Genomic DNA, 23,009 nt, shown 5'->3' with positions numbered 1-23,009 from the left:
TATCACTAAATTAAAGAAATTCAGAAACTGACACTCTTAGACACTGGTATGGAATCAAGATGTTTAAACTTCAATACCAGTTAAGTAGTAGTTATGACTTGGGTAATCACTGACAATTTACTAATTGTTTCATTACAGAGGTGTCAAACTCACTGAGGGAAACAAATCAAAATGCAATTGGGAAATGTTTAAAAAAATATATAAAAATACAACACAGATAAAATTAATTTGTGGTTTTCTAAAACAATATTGCCCTTCATTTCTACTTGAGTTTGTCATAACTAGTCTACTATGCACAAAGTATATCTGATCATCTTTGTATTTTCTATTTTCCTACATATTTCCTACATCTCTCCAAGAAGTCTTAAATCTCTTCAAGGGCAGGGGCTATGTTTTCTATTTCTTTTGTATTCCTCATAGTTTTAGTATAGGGCAATGCAGACAGGAAGCAATAGGACAGGGTTACATATGTAAGAAACAGATACAGAGAAAATTCTTTTACATAAAATATCTGACCAGAAAGTACAAATAAACAGATTTTTACCTAGCTTTCAACCTCTTATGAAGGTCCTTAGCTACTGTCTAATGTCCTTTTTACTAATGAGAAAACTGAGTCCCAGAGAAGTGAAATGATTTGCAAATAGAGGATTATACAGGTACTACTAAGTGGCAAAGCCAGCATTCAAACTTAGGTTCTACAACTTCAAATCCAGTGCTCTTAGTAACTAATGTTCATGAGAATAAACCCAAGGCATTATATCATCCAGAGATGTCTTTACATTATGTTGATTATGACTTTCTTTGTTTTTATTTGAAAATCAGTAATACTAGTATGATAGATTTGACAAACCTCAGTTAACTGGGAATATTTGATTAAGCCAAACACCTAATTTCCCAACTGCTCTGGATGAAAAGAAAGCACTATAAGTAATACAGTGCATCCTAATCAGACCACATTTGCAATACTATGCTCTGAATACCATCTTTTAGAAAGAACAACTCAACTGGAAAGTAGCCAAAATTAGAGTCATCAAAATGGTGAAAGGCCTTGAGCTCACACTGTATGCGCAAGTTTAAAATGGAAAGAAGACTTAGAAGAAACTATAGTCATCTTAAGGCACTGGAAGAGAAATATCACATAAAAAAGAGATTAGGCATGTTATACAAAAGGCCTGACAAGTTTCCCTAGTTATTTACATTCGATATGGAAGGAAAAGAAAGACTTGAACACTGGACAGTTAATCAAAGAAGATTCACTTAGCTGAAAGAGGTAAAGGATATTCAATAAGGATCCCCACTGAGGACACTGCATTGTTTCAGGCAAGAGTTAACTCCCCTGCCCCTCAATGACCCATTGCTATCTGCTGGTCAAGCAGCGGTGTGAGCTGGAACATCTTGTAATTTTTTTGTACTTCAGCGACTGGCAAGCTACGATGATGACAGACTAAGGCTTTAAGTCCCTTGAGTTAAGGAAGTTTCAACGTTTTAAGAAAAAGAACCAGTCCAGCCCACAGTGGAAGAGGACAATGGTAGATACTCTTCCTATCACAAGATGGCTCTATTTGGCTTCAGAGAATGGAGCTAGGAGCAATGAGCAGAAGTTACAAAGAAAGGGGAAACAAATCCTAAGAATGAAAGTGATCCAAAAGTGCAATGGTGTCTTTAAGTCTTTAATTCTGACATTCTATTACTGTTGTAATGACTGTGATCTGATAGAAAATCACTAGTTTAAGAGGCAAGAAATGTGGTTCTTCCCCAGGTTACCATTTCCTTGATAGGAAGAAAGAACTGTGCTCCCTTTTCAGTCAGTTAATACAATTCAATTCAAAAAGGTTTTATTTAATTATGGCTAAAAGCTACTCAGAAGCTAGCTAGCATCTTTTGGTCATTACTCAATAAATGTTGAATTGAATTGTCACTAGCTAAACAACAAACAAGGTACTTCATTTACCTAGCTAAATTATCTTATCAATAAAATGACGAGGTTGGACTAAATAATCTTTAAAACCTCTTCCGGTTTTAATATTTTGTGATTCTAAATATACTATGGTTAAAAAAATAGTTTAATATTGGTTGACTAATAGATACCATTGCCAAATTCACTGCAAGGCACAGTGGATCCAGACCTGGTCAAGGAGTTAGGAAGACTTGGATTCAAGTTAATAGCTCTGATACATGTAAACTGTGTGACCCTGAGCAAGTCACTTAACCTCAAAGTGCCCGAGGCAACTCTCTAAGACTGTAAGTTACAGAGAAAGTACTGACTTGAATTTGTAGAGGAAGTTTCCTCACCAGGAAGTTGCCTGTACCTGTGAAATCAAAGGCATACTTCCCAATTCTGATGCTGTTATTGTTCAGTCTTTTCAGTCTTATCTGACTCTCCATGACCTCATTTGGGGTTTTCTTTGGCAAAGATACTGGAGTGGTTTACCATTTTCTTCTCCAGCTCCTTTTCAGATGAGGAAACTGAAGCAAACAGGGTTAAGTGACTTGTCCAGGGTCACACACAGCTAATAAATGTCTGAGGGTGGATCTGAACTCAGGTCATCTTGATTCCAGGCCTGGCACTCTATCCACTGTGCCACTTAGCTGTCCCATCTCTCTCCTCATCTAATAAAATTAGCAGGAAGAATGGTCATATCAAAGATTCAATAAGAATCAAAATTTAAGAAAATTCCTTTCTTTCAACTATTTAATTTAAAGGGTCCTTGCCTTTTTGTGTTATAAAGTCTTTTGGCAGTCTGGCGAAGCCTACAGATACCTCAAAGTAACAGTTTTAAATGCATAAAATAAAATGCACAGGATCATAATTCCATTTTTACTGAAATATAGTTTATCAGAATTTTTTTTAAAAAATAAGTTCACAGACTACACACTAAAAATTTTTGATGTAGTCTAACAGAAAAGACACAGTCACAAAATCAAAAGTCCATTCATACTTCAAGACAACACTGGTTCTTCTGTATATGGAAAGTATAAATAATAATAAACATTTTCCAATAGCCCTTAGTTTGCCCTATGCAGTTACAAGGCATTCTCTAGATAATCCATTCTTTATAGAAGAGTAAATTCTTGACTACACAGACTAAGAGAGAAGAGATATATTCACGATACAAAAACAGACACACATATATAATATACACATACACACACACACACATATTCCCTCTAAATACCCTAATACTGAGAAAGATCTCATGAGTTACAAATAATATCTTTCTATGTAGGCAAGCAAAAAGTTCAACTTTAATGAATTCCTTATGGCTTCTCTTTCCTGTTTATCTGTTTCTCTTTATTCTTGTATTTGAAAGTCAAATTTTCTACTCAGCTCTGGTCTTTTCATCAAGAATGCTTGAAAAGTCCTCTATTTCACCGAATGATTATTTTTCCCCTGAAGTATCATATTCAGTTTTGCTGGGTAGGTGATTCTTGATGTTAATCCTACCTCCTTCGACCTCTGGAATATCATATTCCAAATTCTCTAATCCCTTTGTGTAGAAGCTGCTAGATCCTGTGTTATCCTGACTGTATTTCCACAATACTTGAATTGTTTCTTTCTGGCTGCTTGTAATATTTTCTTCTTGACCTGGGAATTCTGGAATTTGGTACAATACTTCCAGGAGTTTTCCTTCTGGGCTCTCTTTCAGGAGGTGATAAGTGGATTCTTTCCATTTCTGTTTTATTCTCTGGTTCTAGAATATCAGGGCAGTTTTCCTTGATGATTCCTTGAAAGATGATGTCTAGGCTATTTTAGACCAATAATTGTTAAATTATATCTCCTGAATCTATTTTCCAGGTCAGTTGTTTTTTCCAATGAGATATTTCACAATGTCTTCTATTTTTTTTATCCTTTTGGTTTTGATTTATAATTTCTTAATTTCTCATAAAGTCACTAGGTTCCATATTCTCCACTATAATTTTTAAGGAATTATTTCCTTTAGTGAGCTTTTGGACCTCCTTTTCCATTAGACCAATTCTGCTTTTTAAGGCATTCTTCTCCTCATTGGCTTTTTGGATCTCTTTTGCCATTTGGGTTGGTCTATTTTTAAAGGGGTTATTTTCTTCAGCATTTTTTTGAATCTCCTTTAGAGCAAGCTGTTGACTTATTTTTCATGATTTTCTTGCATTGCTCTCATTTCTCTTCCCTTTCCTCTACTTCTCTCTTACTTGATTTTCAAAATCCTTTTTGAGTTTTCCATGGCCTGAGTTCATTTCATATTTTTTTGGGAGCCTCCACCTTGCTATCTTCCTCTGGCCACATGCTTTGTTTTCCTCCAGCTGTATGCTTTGATCTTCCTCCTCCAATAGGATGGAAGAAAATACCTTTTTACCAAGAAAGTAATCTTCTATATTCTTATTTCCCCCCCCTTTTGGACATTTCCCCAGTCAATTACTTGGCTTTTGAGCTCTTTGTTAAGTGGAGGGTGAGCTACCCTAAGTTTCAGAGGTTTTGTGCAACTGTTTTCAGAGATATCTCTAGAGATTTATAAATTCTCAGTTGCTCCAAAGTGGTATAATCAAAGCAGAAGTGTTTACTCCTCTCATTCAGAGGAGGCCTGTGCTCTGGTCTGTGAGCAACCACAGGCACCCTTCTCTGCCATGGAACTGTGAGTAGCATTCCCTCTCCACAGTCGCCACCAGCTCTGCCACACTAGCTTCTCCTCACCCCAGCACTGCAACCCAGATCAGCTGCTCAATTCTCCTACCACCTGTAGGCTGTTGCCACTGCAGCGGTGGATGCTGTTGTCCTAAGGCTGGACCATGCTCCCCTCTCACCCAGGTGAGAAAGCTTTCTCACTGATCTTTGAAGCTGTCTTTGCCATTTGTGGGTTGAGAAGTCTGGAAACCACAGCAGCTGCCAACAATCTAGCACCCTGAGGCCTGCTCCAGTCCCATCTGTGCAAGCTCAATGTAAGCCGTGCTATGCTCCAAGTCTGGTGCAATAGTCCCTTCCTGTTGACTTTCCAGATTGTCTTGGGCTGGAAATCTGTTTCACTCTGTCATTTTGTGGCTTCCGCTGCTCTAGATTTTGGTCAGAGGCATTTTTTACAGGTATTTTGAGGGGCTTGGGAAAGGGGGAGAGCTCAAGCAGGTCCCTGCTTCTACTCTGCCATCTTGGCTCTCCCTCCAAGGTCAATGGTTTTTATTGAATGATTTTGCATAGTGGGGCTTTTATGGAATGTATATATTATATCACAGCAGAACTGCCTAAACTAGAAAGATCTTAGTACAAGCCAAGAGTCCCAAGAATTGTTGGGAAAAGAAGTTTCTCACTTGGAGCTACTCTAATGTAATTCAATGAAACAACATATTTCTCCCAAAGTGCTAGTATTATCACAAACTATTATGCAAATCTTGCAGTGTTATTTAATGTTCATGAGTTTATACTCCTTAACTAAAATGTAAGATTACTAAAAAATGACATCTCTCTATACCACTCAAAAGGAATTGTTGATATGACTTAACGATGCTTTTAGGCAGATTACTACAACACCAAACTCTATCCATTTTGAGGCTCCCTGGCATTCAACTATAATAGTTTAAGGGAAGCCCCCAGCCTAATCAATATCAATATGGATCTTGCACAGTACTCTACTTGTGAAAATTCTCAGAACTTTCAATGCTTCCCTATTATTCATTTATGTAAACCATTATCTTCCCAATGACCAACAGGGCAGAAGACTAAACTTTTCTCCTAATCTATACTAACTTAAAAAACCAACAAAGATTTATATATCAGACATAGAAAGCATACTGTTGAATTCACAGGCCAAAAAAGCAAGAATCTAAACATGGTAAATGACTTAAAAATTAACACTATGTGGTTACTCCTTTCTGACAGTCTACAATCTAGGCACAGATGCAAAAAAAGACCAACCAGCTTATAAGTGGATCCAACACAGAGATTATTCTGTCATCATACCCCTTGTAAGTTCCCCACTCTTTTGCAAAAAGTAGAAGATATTGATTTGGCCAAGTCATGTGAAAAGAAGAGTGGTAGGGATGGGGTGGTCAAAAGCTATATACACTCTGTGCAAAGCTCTTGCCTACCCTTACCCAATGCTGCAAAAAGCAGAAGACCCAGACAGAAATGGCAAGGAAAAAAACCCAAGAAGAAATCAGGGCACTGTTAGTGGAGTTGTCAATTGTTATCATTTCTGGAAAGCAATTCAGAATTATGTAAAGAAAGCGACTCAAATGTACTTTCTTACATTTTGATATAAGTGTACTTATGCTTAGATTCCATTGCTTAGGCATATAATCCAAGAAGGTCACTGATACAAAATGTTTATAGCATCACTTTTGTGGATAGCAAAGAACTGGAAACAAAGTTAAATAACTACTGACTGGAGAATGTCTACACAAAATGTGGTACATGAAAGTAATGGAATCTTATGTTTAATTGTTTTGTCCATCCCTTTGTTTTCAAAGAGGATCAATGACATCACAAGTAATGTTCTGACCTGTACATGAACTGGATTTAAGTGAGGCAGAGTTCATCAAAGTCAAGGGGCAAAGCAAAAGTCAGGAAAACTGGAGATGGCCTGGGATTCTGTGGATGATGTAGGCTTCTTCAATGTCTGATCAAGCTCTAAACTGCTTCAACTGCCTTCATGCCCACTGGAACAAACTGTTCTCAACTACCCATTCTGCTAGGGTAGCTTGGGGTAGACATCCCTCTAATTCATCATGTGTTCAAGAAGAACTAGCAGCTCTGGTGTGATGACCTGATGAGCCCTTTTCAGGGCTGCTCATCCACCTTTGGTGTCCAAGAAGGTGTATCATGCCTTGAGGCTAACAGGTCTCAAATATGCTTAATAAAAAATGATGAATATGGAGAAGCATGCAAAAATCTATACGAACATGTACAAAATAAAGTGCGGAGAATCAGCAAAATAACATACACAATGACTCTAACGATGTAAAACCATCAAAATCATCATAACCAAATTTAGTTCCAAAGAAAAGATATGAGAAGATAGCTCCTCCCCAATCCTTTGCAGAGAGGTAAGGGTCGACATACATCATCAGATTTTTCTGATGTGCTGGATGATTTTGATGAAATTTTTGGGAAGCATTAGGATGGATCAAAATTTTTAAAAGGAGTGAAGAGACAACATATGGATGAAAACTTATTAAAGTGTCAAAGTGAAACATCTTAAAGAAGACAACTTAAAAATGTTAATTTTTTTCCATATGTATTTTAAGCTGAAGGTAACTGCTAAATAAATAGGATGTGAAAATTCTGACTTCTCTGATCACTAGATCAACAATCTCTGATTCATGTACTATGGAACTTACAAATGCTGAAGGGAGAAAAAGAACTCCAAGTTCATAAGATCGGATCATCAGCTGGGTACCATTTTTCTCCAAAGCTCCCCAAGCAGCCTTAGATAAGTTTGCACTGCAAAGAAAAGCAGAAAAACAGGCCTGGTTATGCAAACCAATGCTTTTCATGCCTGTTCAACTCTCACAGCTGAAAGAAAATAACTTCAAAACAAAAGCCCACGTAATTAGCTTTCCTGCAGCAAGCAATTAAATTCTATTGTACTATATAATCCTCAAGGACTGAATATTCAATATTTAATCACTAATTAGGGTAACTTTGAAGGTCCTTAAAACAGTCTTTTTAATTTAAAAATTTAAAGTACTTTGAAGGACATCTGAGTTAAAATAAGAAATTGCTGAATTTCTTAATGGTAATAAAAAGGACAAAAAATTTATTTCACAAAACTTTTCTCCTAACCTTTGCGTCTATATTCTAGTGTTTATTCCTTGGCTTGACAGCTAGATAGTACAAAGGACATATTACTAGACTTGGAGTCAAGAAGATCCAGATTCAAATCCTTACTCAGACATTCAGTTATGTGATAGTGAGAAGGTCATTTACCCAATCTCAACCTACAGAATGGGTTGTTTTGACGATTAAATAACATGTAAAGCTTTTCGTAAAACACAAAGTGTTTAATAAATGTTAGCTATTTCACTGTTAAAATACTTTCTTCTCCTGAACTTAAACAAAAGAAAATTTCCAGATATAGCCAAAACACACAAAAAAATGACTCTACATGAAACTATGAATTCCACTTTCATTCTGGTTCATTTTTTAAAAGTACATAATAAAATCTATACATTATTTTCAAAACTGTCCTGGCTTACGCTTCCTTCTGAACTTTCTTTTATCCTCATCTGGCATGAAAAAATTATAATGTCTTTTTCTGAAGGCACTGATATTAGTAATTCAGGCCCCCCCCATAAAAACCAAGAAACAGAAAGGAAAAGGAGAAAAAAAAAACACCTATAACCAACAAAGTGAAGCAAAACAAATCCATAAATCACATAGCAAACATCTCCAAAATGCACCTTGTGTCAACAGGTTTTCCAGAGACATGGTTGGTCATTTCACAGGTCACAGTTTTTAAGTATTTCATAGCTTGTTATCCTTGTATAAATAGTTCTTCCATTCTGTTCATTTAAATCTATCATTCATATAACCCAGGATTCTCTGAAATTGCCTCTTTTGTCATTTCTTATTGCACTAATATTCCATTATATTCAGAGATCAGAAGTTTTTAGTCATTCTTGAATTGTCTAAGAGATCCAAGGAGTCTCCTTGTATTCTAATTCTTTACTTTTTCTTCCCTACCTCCAAGCAATCTTCTCTTTAGGATCAATAAATTTGTTTTGCTTGTGATTTTTCCCTTCCTAGAATTTACTTTTCTTTCATTCACCCTCTCCTCCCCACCCCCATCCATCATCCTTACTTGCTTCCTTGTTGGGATTGAAGTATTTCTATATAAAACTGCGTGTGAGGTTGCTTCCTTCTCCTTCCCTTTCTCTGTAATCCACCTCAGTCCATTTCAAACAAGAATGAGATTCCTCTGATGACTACTCCCCCAACCCTCCCTCCCTCCATGTTTTTATACTCTTCTCGTGCATCCCAATTATGAGCATCAGCAAAATTTACCCATTTCTTCCTCCTTTCTACATTATTTTACTCCTTTTACCTTCTCTTTTTCTTTTTTCAAACCCTCAGAACACAACCAGTGCAGCCTCAGGTCCTCTGTTTTGTAAATTCAGTTCACCTTTGATGACACTAAAGTTCTGAAGTGACAGATTTCTTCTCCTAACTTTATTACAATATTAACACTACATCACTACTCCAATGATCCAAATAAATTTGACCCTTCTAGGTTTTTTGAGACTTTGATATCCATTTCATTCATCAAAAATGTTGCCCTATATATTCTATTTCATTAAAGATCCATTTGTCTCCCAACAGGATCATACACAGTTTTGCAGGGTAAGTTATTCTTGGCTGTAAGTTCCTTTCTTTTACCTTTTAGAATACTGTATTTTCAGATCTCCCTCATTTTGAATAAAAGTTGTTAAGCCTCATGTGAGGCTTGTTGACTACAGTTGTTTGGTAGATGAATTATTTCTTTCTCAATGTTTGCAGTATTTATTCTTTGACAGGGCAAGCTCATGATTTGGGGCCTTTTCCTTTTAGGGGTTATTTCAGGCCATAGATTGTTTCTATGTTCTATTTACCCTTTAATTCTAATAGGTATGGGCAGATTTTAATTATGGTTTCTTGAAATACCTTGTCTAGAATTTTTTTTAAATCATGTTTTTCAGGGAGTCCGGTTCTTTGCTTTTGTATTTTGAACCAAACTATATTTTCAGTTCTAAATTCTCTCACTTCTCCCTCCCTTCTTCCACCCATAAGGGAGGAAAAATAAAACCTAATAAAAATATGTATAGTCATTCAAAAGAAATTTCCATATTGGCCATATTTTACTGTTCTCTTCCCTCTATCTCTCCCCCCACCCAAAAAAAAAAGAGAAGAAAATATTTTTAGATTTGCATTCTGGTGCTATAAGCTTCTTATCTGGAGAGGAATAGCATGTTTCAACAAAAGTCCTTTAGAAATGTAATCAGTTGGGGCAGTTAGTGGGTTACCTACCCAGCGCAGTGAAGAGATCAACGGTCCTGGAGTCAGGAGGACCCGAGTTCAAATCTACCTTCAGATACCTGACACTGGCTGTGTAACCTTGGGGCAAGTCACTTAACCTCAACTGCCTTGTCTTGGCCCCTCAAAACAAAAAAGAGAAAGAAATGTAACTACTCATTGTGTTGACCAGGGTTACTAAATTACTAAAGCAGATTACTGTTGTAATATTGCTATTATTGCATAAATTGTTCATCTGGTTCTGTTTACTTCACTTTGCATCAGTTCATCCAAGTTTTTCTAAACCTACTTTATCATTTCTAACAGTACAACAATAACGAATCATATTAATATACTGCAACTTAATCAATCATTTCACAACTGATGGACATCTGGTTAGTTTCCAATTCAACGCCACCACAAAAAGATATTAAATATTTTTGTATAGAGTCCTTTCCTCATTTAAAATAAAAATCTCTTTGAAGTACAGATCTAGTAGCAGTACTGCTGAGACAAAAGGTACATAGTTTAATACTTTTTGAGGCATAGTTTGAAATTGTTTTCCAAAATGACCGGACTAATTCACACCTCCAAGAAATAGTGTGTTAAAATCCCTGTTTTCCCACAGACACTCTAGCATTTGTCATTTTCTTCTTTTTTCATCTTAGCCAATATGACAGATGCCAAATGAACTTTAGACTTGTTTTAATTTGTAGCATGTATCTATTGGAGATTTAGAGAATTTTTTAAAAATATGGCTAGTGATAGATTGAATTTCTTTCACTGAAAAATGCCCATTCTGATCCTTTAAAGATTTATAGAGGGGGCAGAGCCAAGGTGGCGGAGTAGAAAGACACACACATGCCGGGTCTCCCCACACAGCCCACAAAATACCTGTAGAGAGGGACTCTCAAAAAATTCTGGAGCAGAAGAAGTGGAGAACAACCGAGTGGAGATTTCCAGCCCAGGGTGACCTGAAAGGCCCAGGGGAAACGTCAGTTGCACCGGACACTGAGTGGAGCTCCAAGCCCAGCCCAGCCTTAGCCACGTGCCTCAGCTCCCAAACAGCCCTCAGGGGCAGAATCTCTAGTCACGGAAGCAGCAGCGGGTTTGAAGATACCTCAACCCACAGGCGCCAAAGGTCAGTGACAAGTTTTTTTCAGCTGGCCAGGAAGGCAGAAGGGCCTTCCATACCTCTGGTCTTAGGCAGCGGCCTGCACAGGCCACATCCGGCTGGCGGCAGCAGTTCTCTGCCCCTACATCAGCCCACATACATTGTTGGAGAATAAAAATCCTGGGGGCACTGAGAAGCTGATTCTTGCCTCTGACCTGTGTGGAGGCCCTGGCCGAGCTGGTCTTTGTCTCACACTGAATGGCGGCCCTGCCCATCCAGCCTATCTGAAAATCAGCCCCCAGTGCTGACGTGGTGGAAGTGGAGGCCAAGTGTCTGTGGAAAGGTAACTGTTAAGATTCTGGGCACAAAAATCCCTCTGTGTCCAGACTAGTACACGCTTGATCGTGCCACCTTGGAGGAATTGAGATCTCACAGATTCCCAGAGTATACCCTACTCTTGACAAAGGACCCAAAAGTCAAGTAACTGGTTGGGGGAAAATACCCAAAAAAGGGAAAAAAAATAAGACTACAGAAGGTTACTTTCTTGGTGAACAGATATCTCCTCCCATCCTTTCTGATGAGGAAGAAAAATGCTTACCATCAGGGAAAGACATAAAAGTCAAGGCTTCTATATCCCAAACATCCAAAATAAATATTCAATGGGCTCAGGCCATGGAAGAGCTCAAAAAGGATTTTGAAAATCAAGTAAGAGAGGTGGAGGAAAACTTGGGAAGAGAAATGAGAGAGATGCAAGAAAAGCATGAAAAGTGGGCCAACGTCTTGCTAAAGGAGACCCAAAAAAATGCTGAAGAAAATAACACCTTTAAAAATAGGCTAACTCAATTGGAAAAAGAGGTTCAAAAAGCCAAAGAGGAGAAGGCTTTAAAAAGCAGAATTAGCCAAATGGAAAAGGAGGTCCAAAAGCTCACTGAAGAAAATGGTTCTTTCAAAATTAGAATGGAGCAGATGGAGGCTAATGACTTTATGAGAAACCAAGAAATCACAAAACAAAACCAAAAGAATGAAAAAATGGAAGATAATGTGAAATATCAAATTGGAAAAACAACTGACCTGGAAAATAGATCCAGGAGAGACAATTTAAAAATAATGGGACTTCCTGAAAGCCTTGAACAAAAAAAGAGCCTAGAAATCATCTTTCATGAAATTATCAAGGAAAACTGCCCTGAGATTCTAGAACCAGGGGGCAAAATAAATATTGAAAGAATCCACCAATCATCTCCTGAAAGAGATCCAAAAAGAGAAACTCCTAGGAACATTGTGGCCAAATTCCAGAGTTCCCTGGTCAAGGAGAAAATATTGCAAGCAGCTAGAAAGAAACAATTCAAGTACTGTGGAAATACAATCAGGATAACACAAGATCTAGCAGCTTCTACATTAAGGGATCGAAGGGTGTGGAATAGGATATTCCAGAAGTCAAAGGAACTAGGACTAAAACCAAGAATCACCTACCCAGCAAAACTGAGTATAATACTTCAGGGGAAAAAATGGTCTTTCAATGAAATAGAGGACTTTCAAGCACTCCTGATGAAAAGAGCAGAGTTGAAAATTTGACTTTCAAACACAAGAATGAAGAGAAGCACGAAAAGGTAAACAGCAAAGAGAAGTCAAAAGGGACTTACTAAAGTTGAACTGTTTACATTTCTACATGAAAGACAATATTTGTAACTCTTGAAACTTTTTTCAGTATCTGGGTAGTTGGTGGGATTACACAGACACACACACAGACACACAGACACACACACATACACACACACACACACACACCCGACAGAGAACACAGGGTGAATTGAATAGGATGGGATCATATTTTAAAATAATGAAATTAAGCAATGAGAGAGAAATATACTGGGAGGAGACAGGGAGAAATGGAATGGGGCAAATTATCTCTCATAAAAGAAGCAAGTAAAAGACTTTTCAGTGAAGGGAAAAAGTGGGGAGGTGAGGGGAAAAAACATGAAGCTTACTCTCATCACATTTAACTAAAGGAAGGAATAAAATGCACACTCATTTTGGTATGAAAACCTGTCTTACAATAGAGGATAGTGGGGGAGAAGGGGATAAGCAAGGTGGGGGGGATAATGGAAGGGAGGGCTGTGGGAGGAGGGAGCAATTTGGGGGAGGGATAGGATCAAAAGAGAGAACAGAAGAAATGGGGGGCAGGATAGGATGGAGGGAAATATAGCTAGTCTACACAACACGACTATTATGGAAGTCATTTGCAAAACTACACAGATATGGCCTATATTGAATTGTTTGCCTTCCAAAAGGGAATGGGTGGGGAGAGAGGGATGAAGAGAAGCTGGAACTCAAAGTTTTAGGAACAACTGTTGAGTATTGTTCTTGCAACTAGGAAGTAAGAAATACAGGTAATGGGGTATAGAAATTTGTCTTGCCCTTCAGGACAAAAGGGAAGATAGGGATAAGGGAAGGGAGGGATGTTAGAAGGGAGGACAGATTGGAGATAGGGGTAATTAGAATGCTTGGCGTTTTGGGGTGGGGGTAGGGGAGAAATGGGGAGAAAATTTGCAACCCAAAATTTTGTGGAAATGAATGTTGAAAACTTAAATAAATAAATTTAAATACAAAAAAATATAAAGATTTATAAAATGGGGCATATCTCTTTTTCTTCTAAATTGGATTCTGTTCCCCTGTGTACCTTAGAAATGAGAAATTTATCAGAGAAACATTCTGTAAAGATTTTCTTCCCAGTTGCCTGTTTTTCTTCCAATTTTAGTTGCACTGGTTTGCTTCAAAACCTTTTTAACTTAACGTAATAAAAATACCCCACTTTGCCTCCCCTCCATACTCCATCATGAACTCTTTCACTAGCCACAGATTTGAAAGTAATATTTTCCATGTTTCACTAATTTGCTTATCATCATCCCTTTTGTCTAAATCATGTAATATCTGGAAATTACTTTAGTACACGATGTGAGATGTTGTTCTATATCCAGTTTCTACCAGACTACTTTCCAATTTTTCCAAAAGTTTTTGTTGACTAGAGTTCTCAGCTCAATACTCGAGATCTCTGGATTTATCAAATACTAGGTTACTGTGCTCATCTATTTCTATATATTAGGTACCTATACATTTCTACTAATTAACCTTTCTGTATCTTACCTGGTACCAAACTGTTTTGACAATTATAGCTTTATAGGATGGTTTAAGATCTAGTACTATGAGGTTCCCTTTCTTCACATTTTTTTTTTTGCATCAATTCCTTGACATTTTTAACCTTTATTTCTCCAAATGAATTTTATTATTTTTTTCCAGCTCTATATAGTAATTCCTGGGTAATTTGGTTGATATGACATTGAATAAGTATATCAGTTTAGGTGGTATTGACATTTTCATTCCCCTGGCTTGTCCTACAAAGGAGCAATTAGTATTTCTATAATTATTTAGATCTGTATTTTTGAGATCAATGTTTTGCAATTATGTTCATATAATTATTAAGTGCATTTTGGTAGGAGGAATCTCAAATATTTTATACTGTCTGTAGTTATTTGAAATTTCTCCTTATATCTTTCTGCTAGAATTTGGTATTAATATACAGAAATGCTGATGTTTGTATGGGCTTATTTTGTATCTTGCAATTTCACTGAAATTGTTACTCTTTCCATGCATTTTCAGTTGCCACTAGAATTCTCTAAGTAAACCACCATATCAACTGCAAAATGATTGCTTTTGTATATTCTTTGCCTATGTGTTTTCCTTCAATTTATTTTTCTCTTCCTATTGTTGCTAAAGCTTGCATTTCTAGTATGATATTGAATAGGAATGATAATAAAGAAAATTCTTGCTTTACCCTAAATCTGACCGGAAAATCTTGTAGCTGATACTCATTACAGATAATGTTCACTCTTGGTTTTAGAAAAATACTGCTTATTTTAGGGAATACTTTGCTTATCCCAGTGCTTTCTAGTGATTTTTTTAAAAGTAGGAATGTGTGTTATATTTTGTTAACAACTTTTTCAACTACTTTTTAAATACACATATAATTTGTTATTAAAACTGTCTATTATGCTTATAGTTTTCCTAATATCAAACCAGCTTTGCATTAATGGTAAAAATCCTGCCAGGTCATAGTGTAAGATCTTCATAATATATTACTCTAGTTTCTTTCCAAGTACTTTATTTAAAAAATTTGTCTCAATAATCATTTGTTTCAATAATCAATAGTCAGTAGAGAAATTTTCTCTTTCTGCTTTGACACTCCTTGGTTAAAAGTATCAAGAATATATTTGTGTCACAGAAAGAATTTAAATCTAGCAGGATCCCTTTACTTTTTTTTTCAAGGGATTTACGTAGTATTGGAATTATTCTTTAAAGGTTTTGTAGAATTCACTCACAAATCTATCTGAACTTGGGGTTTTTTGTTTTTCAATTTCATTTATAGCTTTTCCATTTTTCTCCTATGGTGGAATTATTTAAATATTCTGTTTACTGTTCTGTTAATCTTGGGCAATTTATATTTTTGCAAACATTCATCCACTTCATTTAGACTGTTAGTTTTATTGGCATGTTTTGTTTTTTTTTAATAATCCCAATAATAACTTTTTTAGATAGGGAGTGAATAGATCACTGGGCCTGGAGTTAGGAAGACCTGAGCTGAAATCTAGTCTCAGATATTTCCTACCTGTGAGACTCAGGGCAAGTCACTTAGATCTGTTTGCCTCAGTTTCCTCATGTATAAAATGGGAATACATAGTACCTACCTCCCAGGATTGTGAGGCTTAAAAGAGTGAATAACGAATTGGCTTTATCCCTCAAAAACAAAAAAATGCAGCTCCTATTTTTCACTAGTTCAATTTTTTAAAACTTTCAGTTTTGTTAAGCTTTTTCTGACTGAGGATTTCCATCCTGGTGTTTAACTGGGGCTTTATTTGTTGGTTTTCGGATTGAATGCCCAATTTGTTCTGTTCTTTTTTACCCTAATTGATGAAAGACCTCAAAGATATAAATTGCTCCCTAATTAATGTTTGACTGTATCCCACAAATGTTGGTATGTTATCTCATTGTCCTTAATGAAATAATTGCTTCTATAATTAGGGCTTTTACTTACCTGTTCTTTGAGATTAAGTTATTTAATTTCATTAATTTTTAATCATTCCTTCAAAAGCTTTTATTCAATATCATTTTTAATGCATTATGATCAGTAAAAGATACATTTAATGTTTCCGCTTTTCTGTATTTGTTTGTTATATCCTGATACAAAACCAATGTTTGTGAATTTATATGCCTTACAAAGATAAGAAACAGGTACACTCCTTTTCCATTACCTTTCAATATCCTTCAGAGGTATAGCATATTCAACTTTCAAAAAAAAATTTCAGATCCTTAAGTTGTTTCTTGTTCACTTTTTGGTTTGATTTATTTAGGTTGGAAAGGGGGTAAATCCATGACTCCTACTATAATTTTACTGTCTTTTTCTTCCTGTAACTCATTTTAACTTTTGCTTTAAGAATTTAGACAGTATGCCATTTGGTGCATATATGTTTAGCACTGATATTAATTCACTGCCTGTATTACCTTTTGGCAATATGTAGATTGCCTATTTATCCCATTCTTTTATACTTACCCTTCTCTTTTTTCCCCTTCCCTGTCTTTAAAAACCTGTACTGATTCTAACACTTCCCTTCACTTACCCTCCCTTTTTTTCCTTTCATTTTTTTTTTTTAATTGTTAATGTGCCCTCTTTTATGGACTCATCTAGGTTCAATTTTCTCAAAACCACTTGTCCAGATTAATTTGTCTTTTTGTCTCTATTTTTTTTAAATTTTATTTTAGACTCAAACACCAGAACACAAATGTAGAAAAGAGAAAAGAAACAAAAACATATCATAAACTTAAATATTGGAACTTAAATACCTCCCTTTTCTCTTAACCTCTTTCTTTCCTATTTCTGAGTTAGATAAGATATATTTCTATATCCAATTGTGTGTACGTATATTTTTCCCCCTTCAAACAATTCAGATGAGAGTGAAGTTCAAGTTTCATCCCAGGTCATAGTGTAAGATCTTCATAATATATTACTCTAGTTTCTTTCCAAGTACTTTATTTAAAAAATTTGTCTCAATAATCATTTGTTTCAATAATCAATAGTCAGTAGAGAAATTTTCTCTTTCTGCTTTGACACTCCTTGGTTAAAAGTATCAAGAATATATTTGGATATACCTATCTCCTCCTTCTAGGATAAACTCTTCTTTGTGCCAACCCATTTATGTGAATGCTTGGAAGTTCTCTATTCCATTAAACATTTGGGTTTTTTTTTTCCCTCTCTATATGATTATAATTAGCTTTGCTGGGTACATTATTCTTGACTGTAAGTCTATATTCCTTGTTTTATGGAATATTACATTCCAAACTCTCAGTTCCTTTATGTTGGTGCTACTTACTGAAGCTTTTATTATCCTGACTATGGTACCCTGGTACTTGAATTATTTATTAATCATTGCTTAAATTATTTTTTTCCTTATTCTGGGAGATCTGGACCTTGGCTACAAAATTCCTGAGAGTTTTCATTTGGGATTTCTTTGAGGAGGTAACCACTGTATTCTTTCAACTTCTACTTTGCCCTCTGATTCTAAGATATTCAGACAGTTTTCTTTTGTGATTTCTTAAAACATATCTAGGGTTTTTTCGTTGTTACTGTTTATGGCTTTCAAGTAGCCCAATGACTCTTAAATTATCTCTCCTCAATCTGTTTTCCAAGGCAGTTATTTTTTACTATGAGAAATGCCACATTTTCTTCTATTTTTCAATCTTTTGACTTTATTATTTCTTCTTCATGTTTCATGAAGTCATTCCCTTTCATTTTGCTAATTTTAATTTCCAAGGAGTTATTTCCTTTAGTAAAATTTATATCTCTTACAAAGGTATTCTTTTTTCATGTCTTTTTTCCCTAGCTTTTGTCTTTTCCCCACATTATTTTTTCTGAAATTCTCATCTGATTCTTCTTTAGTTCTTATATAAACTCTTCTAGGAATTTTTCGTGGACTTGTCCCCAACCTTCATTTATCTTTAAAGCTTTGCTTAGAGGTTTTTGGGAGTAATTCTTCTCTTCTGTGTTTTTGCCTTGAGCTTCTGTGTCACCATGAGAGCTCTTTATGGTTAAGTTCTTTATTTGTTTCCTCATGCTGCCAATCTACCTCTTAACTTTGGACTTTCAGGACTGAGTTCTGCACAATTCTGGGAGCAGGAAGAGGATCTGGTATGAGCTTTTGTCCATTTATGTCCTTCTGCAGTTTTCATGGATTCAAACAGGGACCTGTAAGCTTCCAATGCTTCCAAAGTGATGCGGTGAGGGTGAAGGAGGAAGAGGAGAATCTGTTCGCTGTCTTACTGGTAGATCTCCAAGTTCTTGACCTAGCATGCTTCTGGTTGGAAATTTCAGCACATTGCTGCTGGATTCAACCATTACTGGACTGCTGGGAGATTCTGTAGATTAAAAGCAACTGGACTGTTAGCTCCTATTTCTCTGGGGCACTGTGCTTTGCTCCTGGGATAAGAGCTACACAACTTTTCTTTTCTTTTCCTTCCAGAACTTGTTCCAGGCACAAAAGACAGTTAGGCTCAATGCTCGCAACCACTCCTCCCTGAATCTGGGTGGTAGGCAACAAAGCTGCCAGATGGCACCTATTCCTGCACCCAGTACTTCCTCAAAGACCCCTTGTAATCTCTTTCTAGTGCCCTGTCTTATCCTTTCTAAGTCCCTGGGTACTGGAAGGCTTCCACAACCATGTTTGCTTCTAGCCAGACCTCCTTCCCAGAATGTGCAGAACTTTATCCATTTTCCTAAGCTACCCTAGGTTGGGGAAAAAAAAAAAAAAAAGACTGTGACTTCTTTCTGGATTTCCTAATCAATATAAAATCTGCAGAATTCTCTAGGTCTTTTTCAAGGAGGTATGCGGAAGGGGAGCTAGACTGTAATGTTTCTCCTCCCTCCACCATCCTGAGACTGCCCCAAGTCCAGTGATTCTCAAATTATCTTTCCTTGATCTGTTTTTTCAATAGTTTTTAGGCATCTAATCCACATTCATTAAATGACTACAATATGTCAGATCCATATAAATGATGATACAACTGATAAGAAGAAAAAGTCCCTGCCTTCAATGAGCTTATATTACATGATGTCTAAAGAGAGAGACAACACACAAAAAGAGACAAGAAAGCCAGGGGTGAGGGGGCAGTGCATGAGGGAGGGCTGAGAAACAAGACTTTCATGGAGTGAAACCAGGCAGGGCAGCAGATACAAAGTAGAGCGACCTGAATGTCCAGTTCCTGACTTCAACGGAGGGGAGAGGTGGGGCGGTGGGAGAAGAGAGAGAAGTTTGTTACTCTACTCTCCAATCAGAGGGGAGAAGAGGTTGTGCGGAGGTGGAGTCAGTCAAGTAAGCAGTACAGTGGTGAATTGAGAAGTGATGAGCTTATCCTGGTAGGGCATCTTGTTCTGTGCAGTTAAAACCAGGCAAGGTAACAGATGCAAAGTAGAGATACAACCTGGATATCAGGTATATTAATCACACTTTCTCTTTTTTTCCCCAATTTTTTTTAATTTTGCTCAACTATTTCTTGCTATCACAGTTTTCAGGGAGTTCATTTCTTGGGTTAAGGTTTACCATGTTCTCTTCTATGATATCTGTTCTCTTTCCAGTTCCTTCTGACATTTGATTTAACTTTTTATGTCTTGCTTTAATGTATTCATGAAGTCCACATGGAATATTCATTTTTTTCCTTTTGAGTCTCTGTTGCTAAAGAGCTTTTTGCTACTTTTTTGGAGATCTATAGATGTGCAATAATTTTTTAATACCTGGCATTTTCTTTGATTTTCTCAATTCACAAGATCCCTGAATTGGGGCTTTGTGCCAGGGCCAGGCTCTGATCTCTGCTTTACTTTTGAATGGAACGACCATTTCTGTTTGTTCTTACCTGGCCTGACTGTATCTTTGTGCTGATCTCTACACCTCCTGGACTTCAGCCCCCTTGGATTTTTGAGGTTGAGACTGCTGATTCTGTAGGTTCCTCTTTGATGTTTCAGGAGGGTGTTAGGAATTTCAGGACACTTGAGCTTGGGCTGCTCTGGTCTAGGTATTGGGGTAACACTAAGTCAATATACCCCCTGACATTCCCTATATGACAGTTATTATTTTTTAAGTTATAAATATAAAATTCTAAAGGATTTTTGTCAATGTTTTAATGTTATATTTTTATCATATTTAAGATTTACATGTTGCCACACGTGTAAAACAAATTTTTATCTTTTTAAATAAACATACAATTTAAAGTTATTTTTGTTTACTGAGTGTGGAGAGCATGACTTTTTTTGTAAAAAGTTAGGGGCATCACTCTATAAAGCTGGGGAACCACTGACTTGAATTATGAATACCATTGAAACAATGCTTGTCACTGACTCTCAAAAGCTCTTAATTTTATCTGTTAAGACTGACTGCATCAGACATCAAGACCAAGAACTGTAGAATGTTTAACTGCATTACAATTTATAAAAAAAAATCTCTATTTCATGCAGAAACATTTAAAAAACCCTAAACAGTACATATAAACATATTATAAAGAACTCATACTTTTTCTCAGCTCAAAGAGATTTCATTTTAAGAGTGCCACTTATTTACACCAACATGGTTAACTCATAAATCAAAGTCTGAAGCAGTCTTTTTTCCTAATTAGTTTTCCTATATCCTCCAAAATTAGCATAATTCTATGGTTCACTAATAGTGTCCTTTGATTTCACCACTGTACCCTTTTTATAGCTACAATAATGGGCTCCCTGAGACCACTAGTATTGTGTTTGCCCTTTGTTGCCGAAGAAGACCATACCATCACAGAAATGATGACATGACTTGCACTTGACTTTGTTTTGAGTGAGGGAGGGCTGTGCAGGTCACCAGCCTCACTTCTCCTCCAGAGCCATCTGAATCCAGTGACCAGATATTCATCAGGATGACTGGAGATGACCCAGGATGCACTGGGAGACCTTGGGCTCTTTAGGTCAAGGTCTTTGCAGGTACTCACTTAGGGTGAGGCAATGCCCATTCATTGAATAGGCCTGTTTAAGAAGTAGCGAGGGCATAGCTCCTTTAATGAGGCCAAGAAAAGGAAAGACATTAGGCTGGGAGGGAAACAGAAACAGTTACCACTGATAATCACTGCAAAGCCAGGAGAGTGCAGAAGACCCCTGGGACCCATTGGTGTCCCAGTTTCAGAGTGCAGTAGGTTTGGTTTTGGAAAAAGAAGAGTAAGAGGAAGGGAAGGGGCCAGTAAATTTATAGTAAACAGCAACGGGCACGGCACAAGAAGACCCAGATTGCAGTTCTGGTTCTATCGTTAGTTGTATTAATCTTGGATAGGTTTCTTCTTTGTGGACCCACATTTCCTAAAATGTAATACAGACAACTGACCAATATAATCTGATTCATTCTAGCTTCAATGCTTTGTGTGATACTTCATCACAATTTTCATTGGAAAAAGTTTTAGGAGGAATCTCTATAAAACATTAACACAACTTGAAATATTAAGATTTCTTTTTTCTAGCCCATGAACCAACAGTGCAGATATGTAAGTGACTGCACTGATGGGCCTTTGAATCTTATGTTCTTGGGGAACATAAAATCACTACAGATCAGATTATGCAGCTGACTAAAAGCAATGAGGGGTGAAGAGATTTCCTCTACCCCCTCCCCTGCTCCCCAAATAACAGCTCTAATGGTGAAGTTACATAGCTTATTTTTCAACCAATGATCCAAATCAACAAACATTTATTAAGCATCTGTTATCTGCAATGCCCTGTCAGGTGCTGTGGGAATAAAATACGACATGGTCCTTGCCCTCAAGGAACTATGATACAGTAAGGGAGATAAGATATGTATGAAGATAACTGCAATATGAAATAAACATGGTTAAGTGCATAAAGGAGTACAAAGGAACTGAGAGTTTTAAGGAAAAAGGGAAGAGCTGGATCAAGGAAAATTTGAGCTGGGCCTTGAAGGAGTAGGGTTTCACTGGGTATCAATGGAAGACAAAACTATTTGCTCGGAGCTAAGAATGTAGGTTATAATGAAAGGAAGAGAAGACCTCTGAATCCCCAGTGAAGGGTTTAAAACAAAATGAGAGAGGAATAAGCTATATGAGCCTTTAAGCCCATATCACTGATAACTCCACTAAGGGCTGCTTTAATGACAGACCAGATAAGCAGACTAACAAGGTATTATTTAAGGACTGCCCAAATACAAAATAGCCACCCAATTAGGTTGGTTGGTACAGTGCTTGTAAGTACGTAACACACAGTAGATACTTAATAAATGCTTCTTCCTCCCCCATCCCATCTCCTTCATGTTATCTGGTAAGCCTACCACATTAAACCATCCTCCCCCATTAATTTCTCAGTTCAGGATAAGTTAATCAGACTTAGTATCTTCCAACTAAGGATGCTGACTCCTACTTTACTGAAAAATTGAGACCTTTCCCAACAAGTCCTTTCTTTTCCCTTCCCTTTATCTGAAAACTTCTTGACCTCATCACTTTGTGCTGCTTTTCCCTAGTTTCTGATGGAGTGGCCCTTTTCCTTGCCAAGTACAACCTTCTACATGCACCATGGTCCCATTCCCTTTGGTTTCCCCAAATTGTCAACACCAACTCTGAACCAAATTTCTGGACTCCAATTTCACAAACTAAATCAAAGGAGGCCTTAACAACATCACATTAGTCACTTGAGATAAAAAATAACAAAGGAAAAGAAAAACATTGACATGGAATCAGAATAAAGAATCTGAAAAATCACAGAAGGCAAGAACTAGAACTAGAGTGTGATTATCTAATCTGATCCCTTCATTTTAGAGAATCAGGGAGGTTTAGGGACCTGTCCATTGTCGCAGACTGGAGGGAATGGCAAAACATGAGGTTTTC

At 36.8% G+C, this 23,009-nt stretch overlaps 1 protein-coding gene across 17 annotated transcripts in view; it reads right to left on the bottom strand.

Annotated features, from left to right (window-relative positions):
* TDP1 (tyrosyl-DNA phosphodiesterase 1) overlaps window positions 1–23,009 on the bottom strand; it is a 181,345-nt gene that overhangs the window by 39,170 nt on the left and 119,166 nt on the right. For 11 of the 17 annotated variants that reach the window (XR_011970127.1, XM_072622825.1, XM_072622818.1 and 8 more), the window contains one exon: window positions 7,303–7,405. The exons of 4 other annotated variants lie outside the window; for them this stretch is intronic. Coding sequence is in view for 11 of the 13 variants with exons in the window: in XM_072622825.1 (XP_072478926.1) it covers window positions 7,303–7,405 (103 nt within the window). In the remaining 2 variants the exon portion in view is untranslated. Of the gene's footprint in view, window positions 1–7,302; window positions 7,406–9,967; window positions 10,097–10,119; window positions 10,927–23,009 lie in introns of those variants that run through there. 2 more of the 17 variants (XR_011970128.1, XM_072622831.1) reach the window with 2 other exon arrangements.

Source organism: Notamacropus eugenii, chromosome 7 (genome assembly GCF_028372415.1).
Source record: "Notamacropus eugenii isolate mMacEug1 chromosome 7, mMacEug1.pri_v2, whole genome shotgun sequence".
Classification (NCBI taxonomy): Eukaryota; Metazoa; Chordata; class Mammalia; order Diprotodontia; family Macropodidae; genus Notamacropus; species Notamacropus eugenii.
Note: the sequence above shows the minus strand (reverse complement) of the source record. Positions and strands in the feature narration are given on the sequence as shown.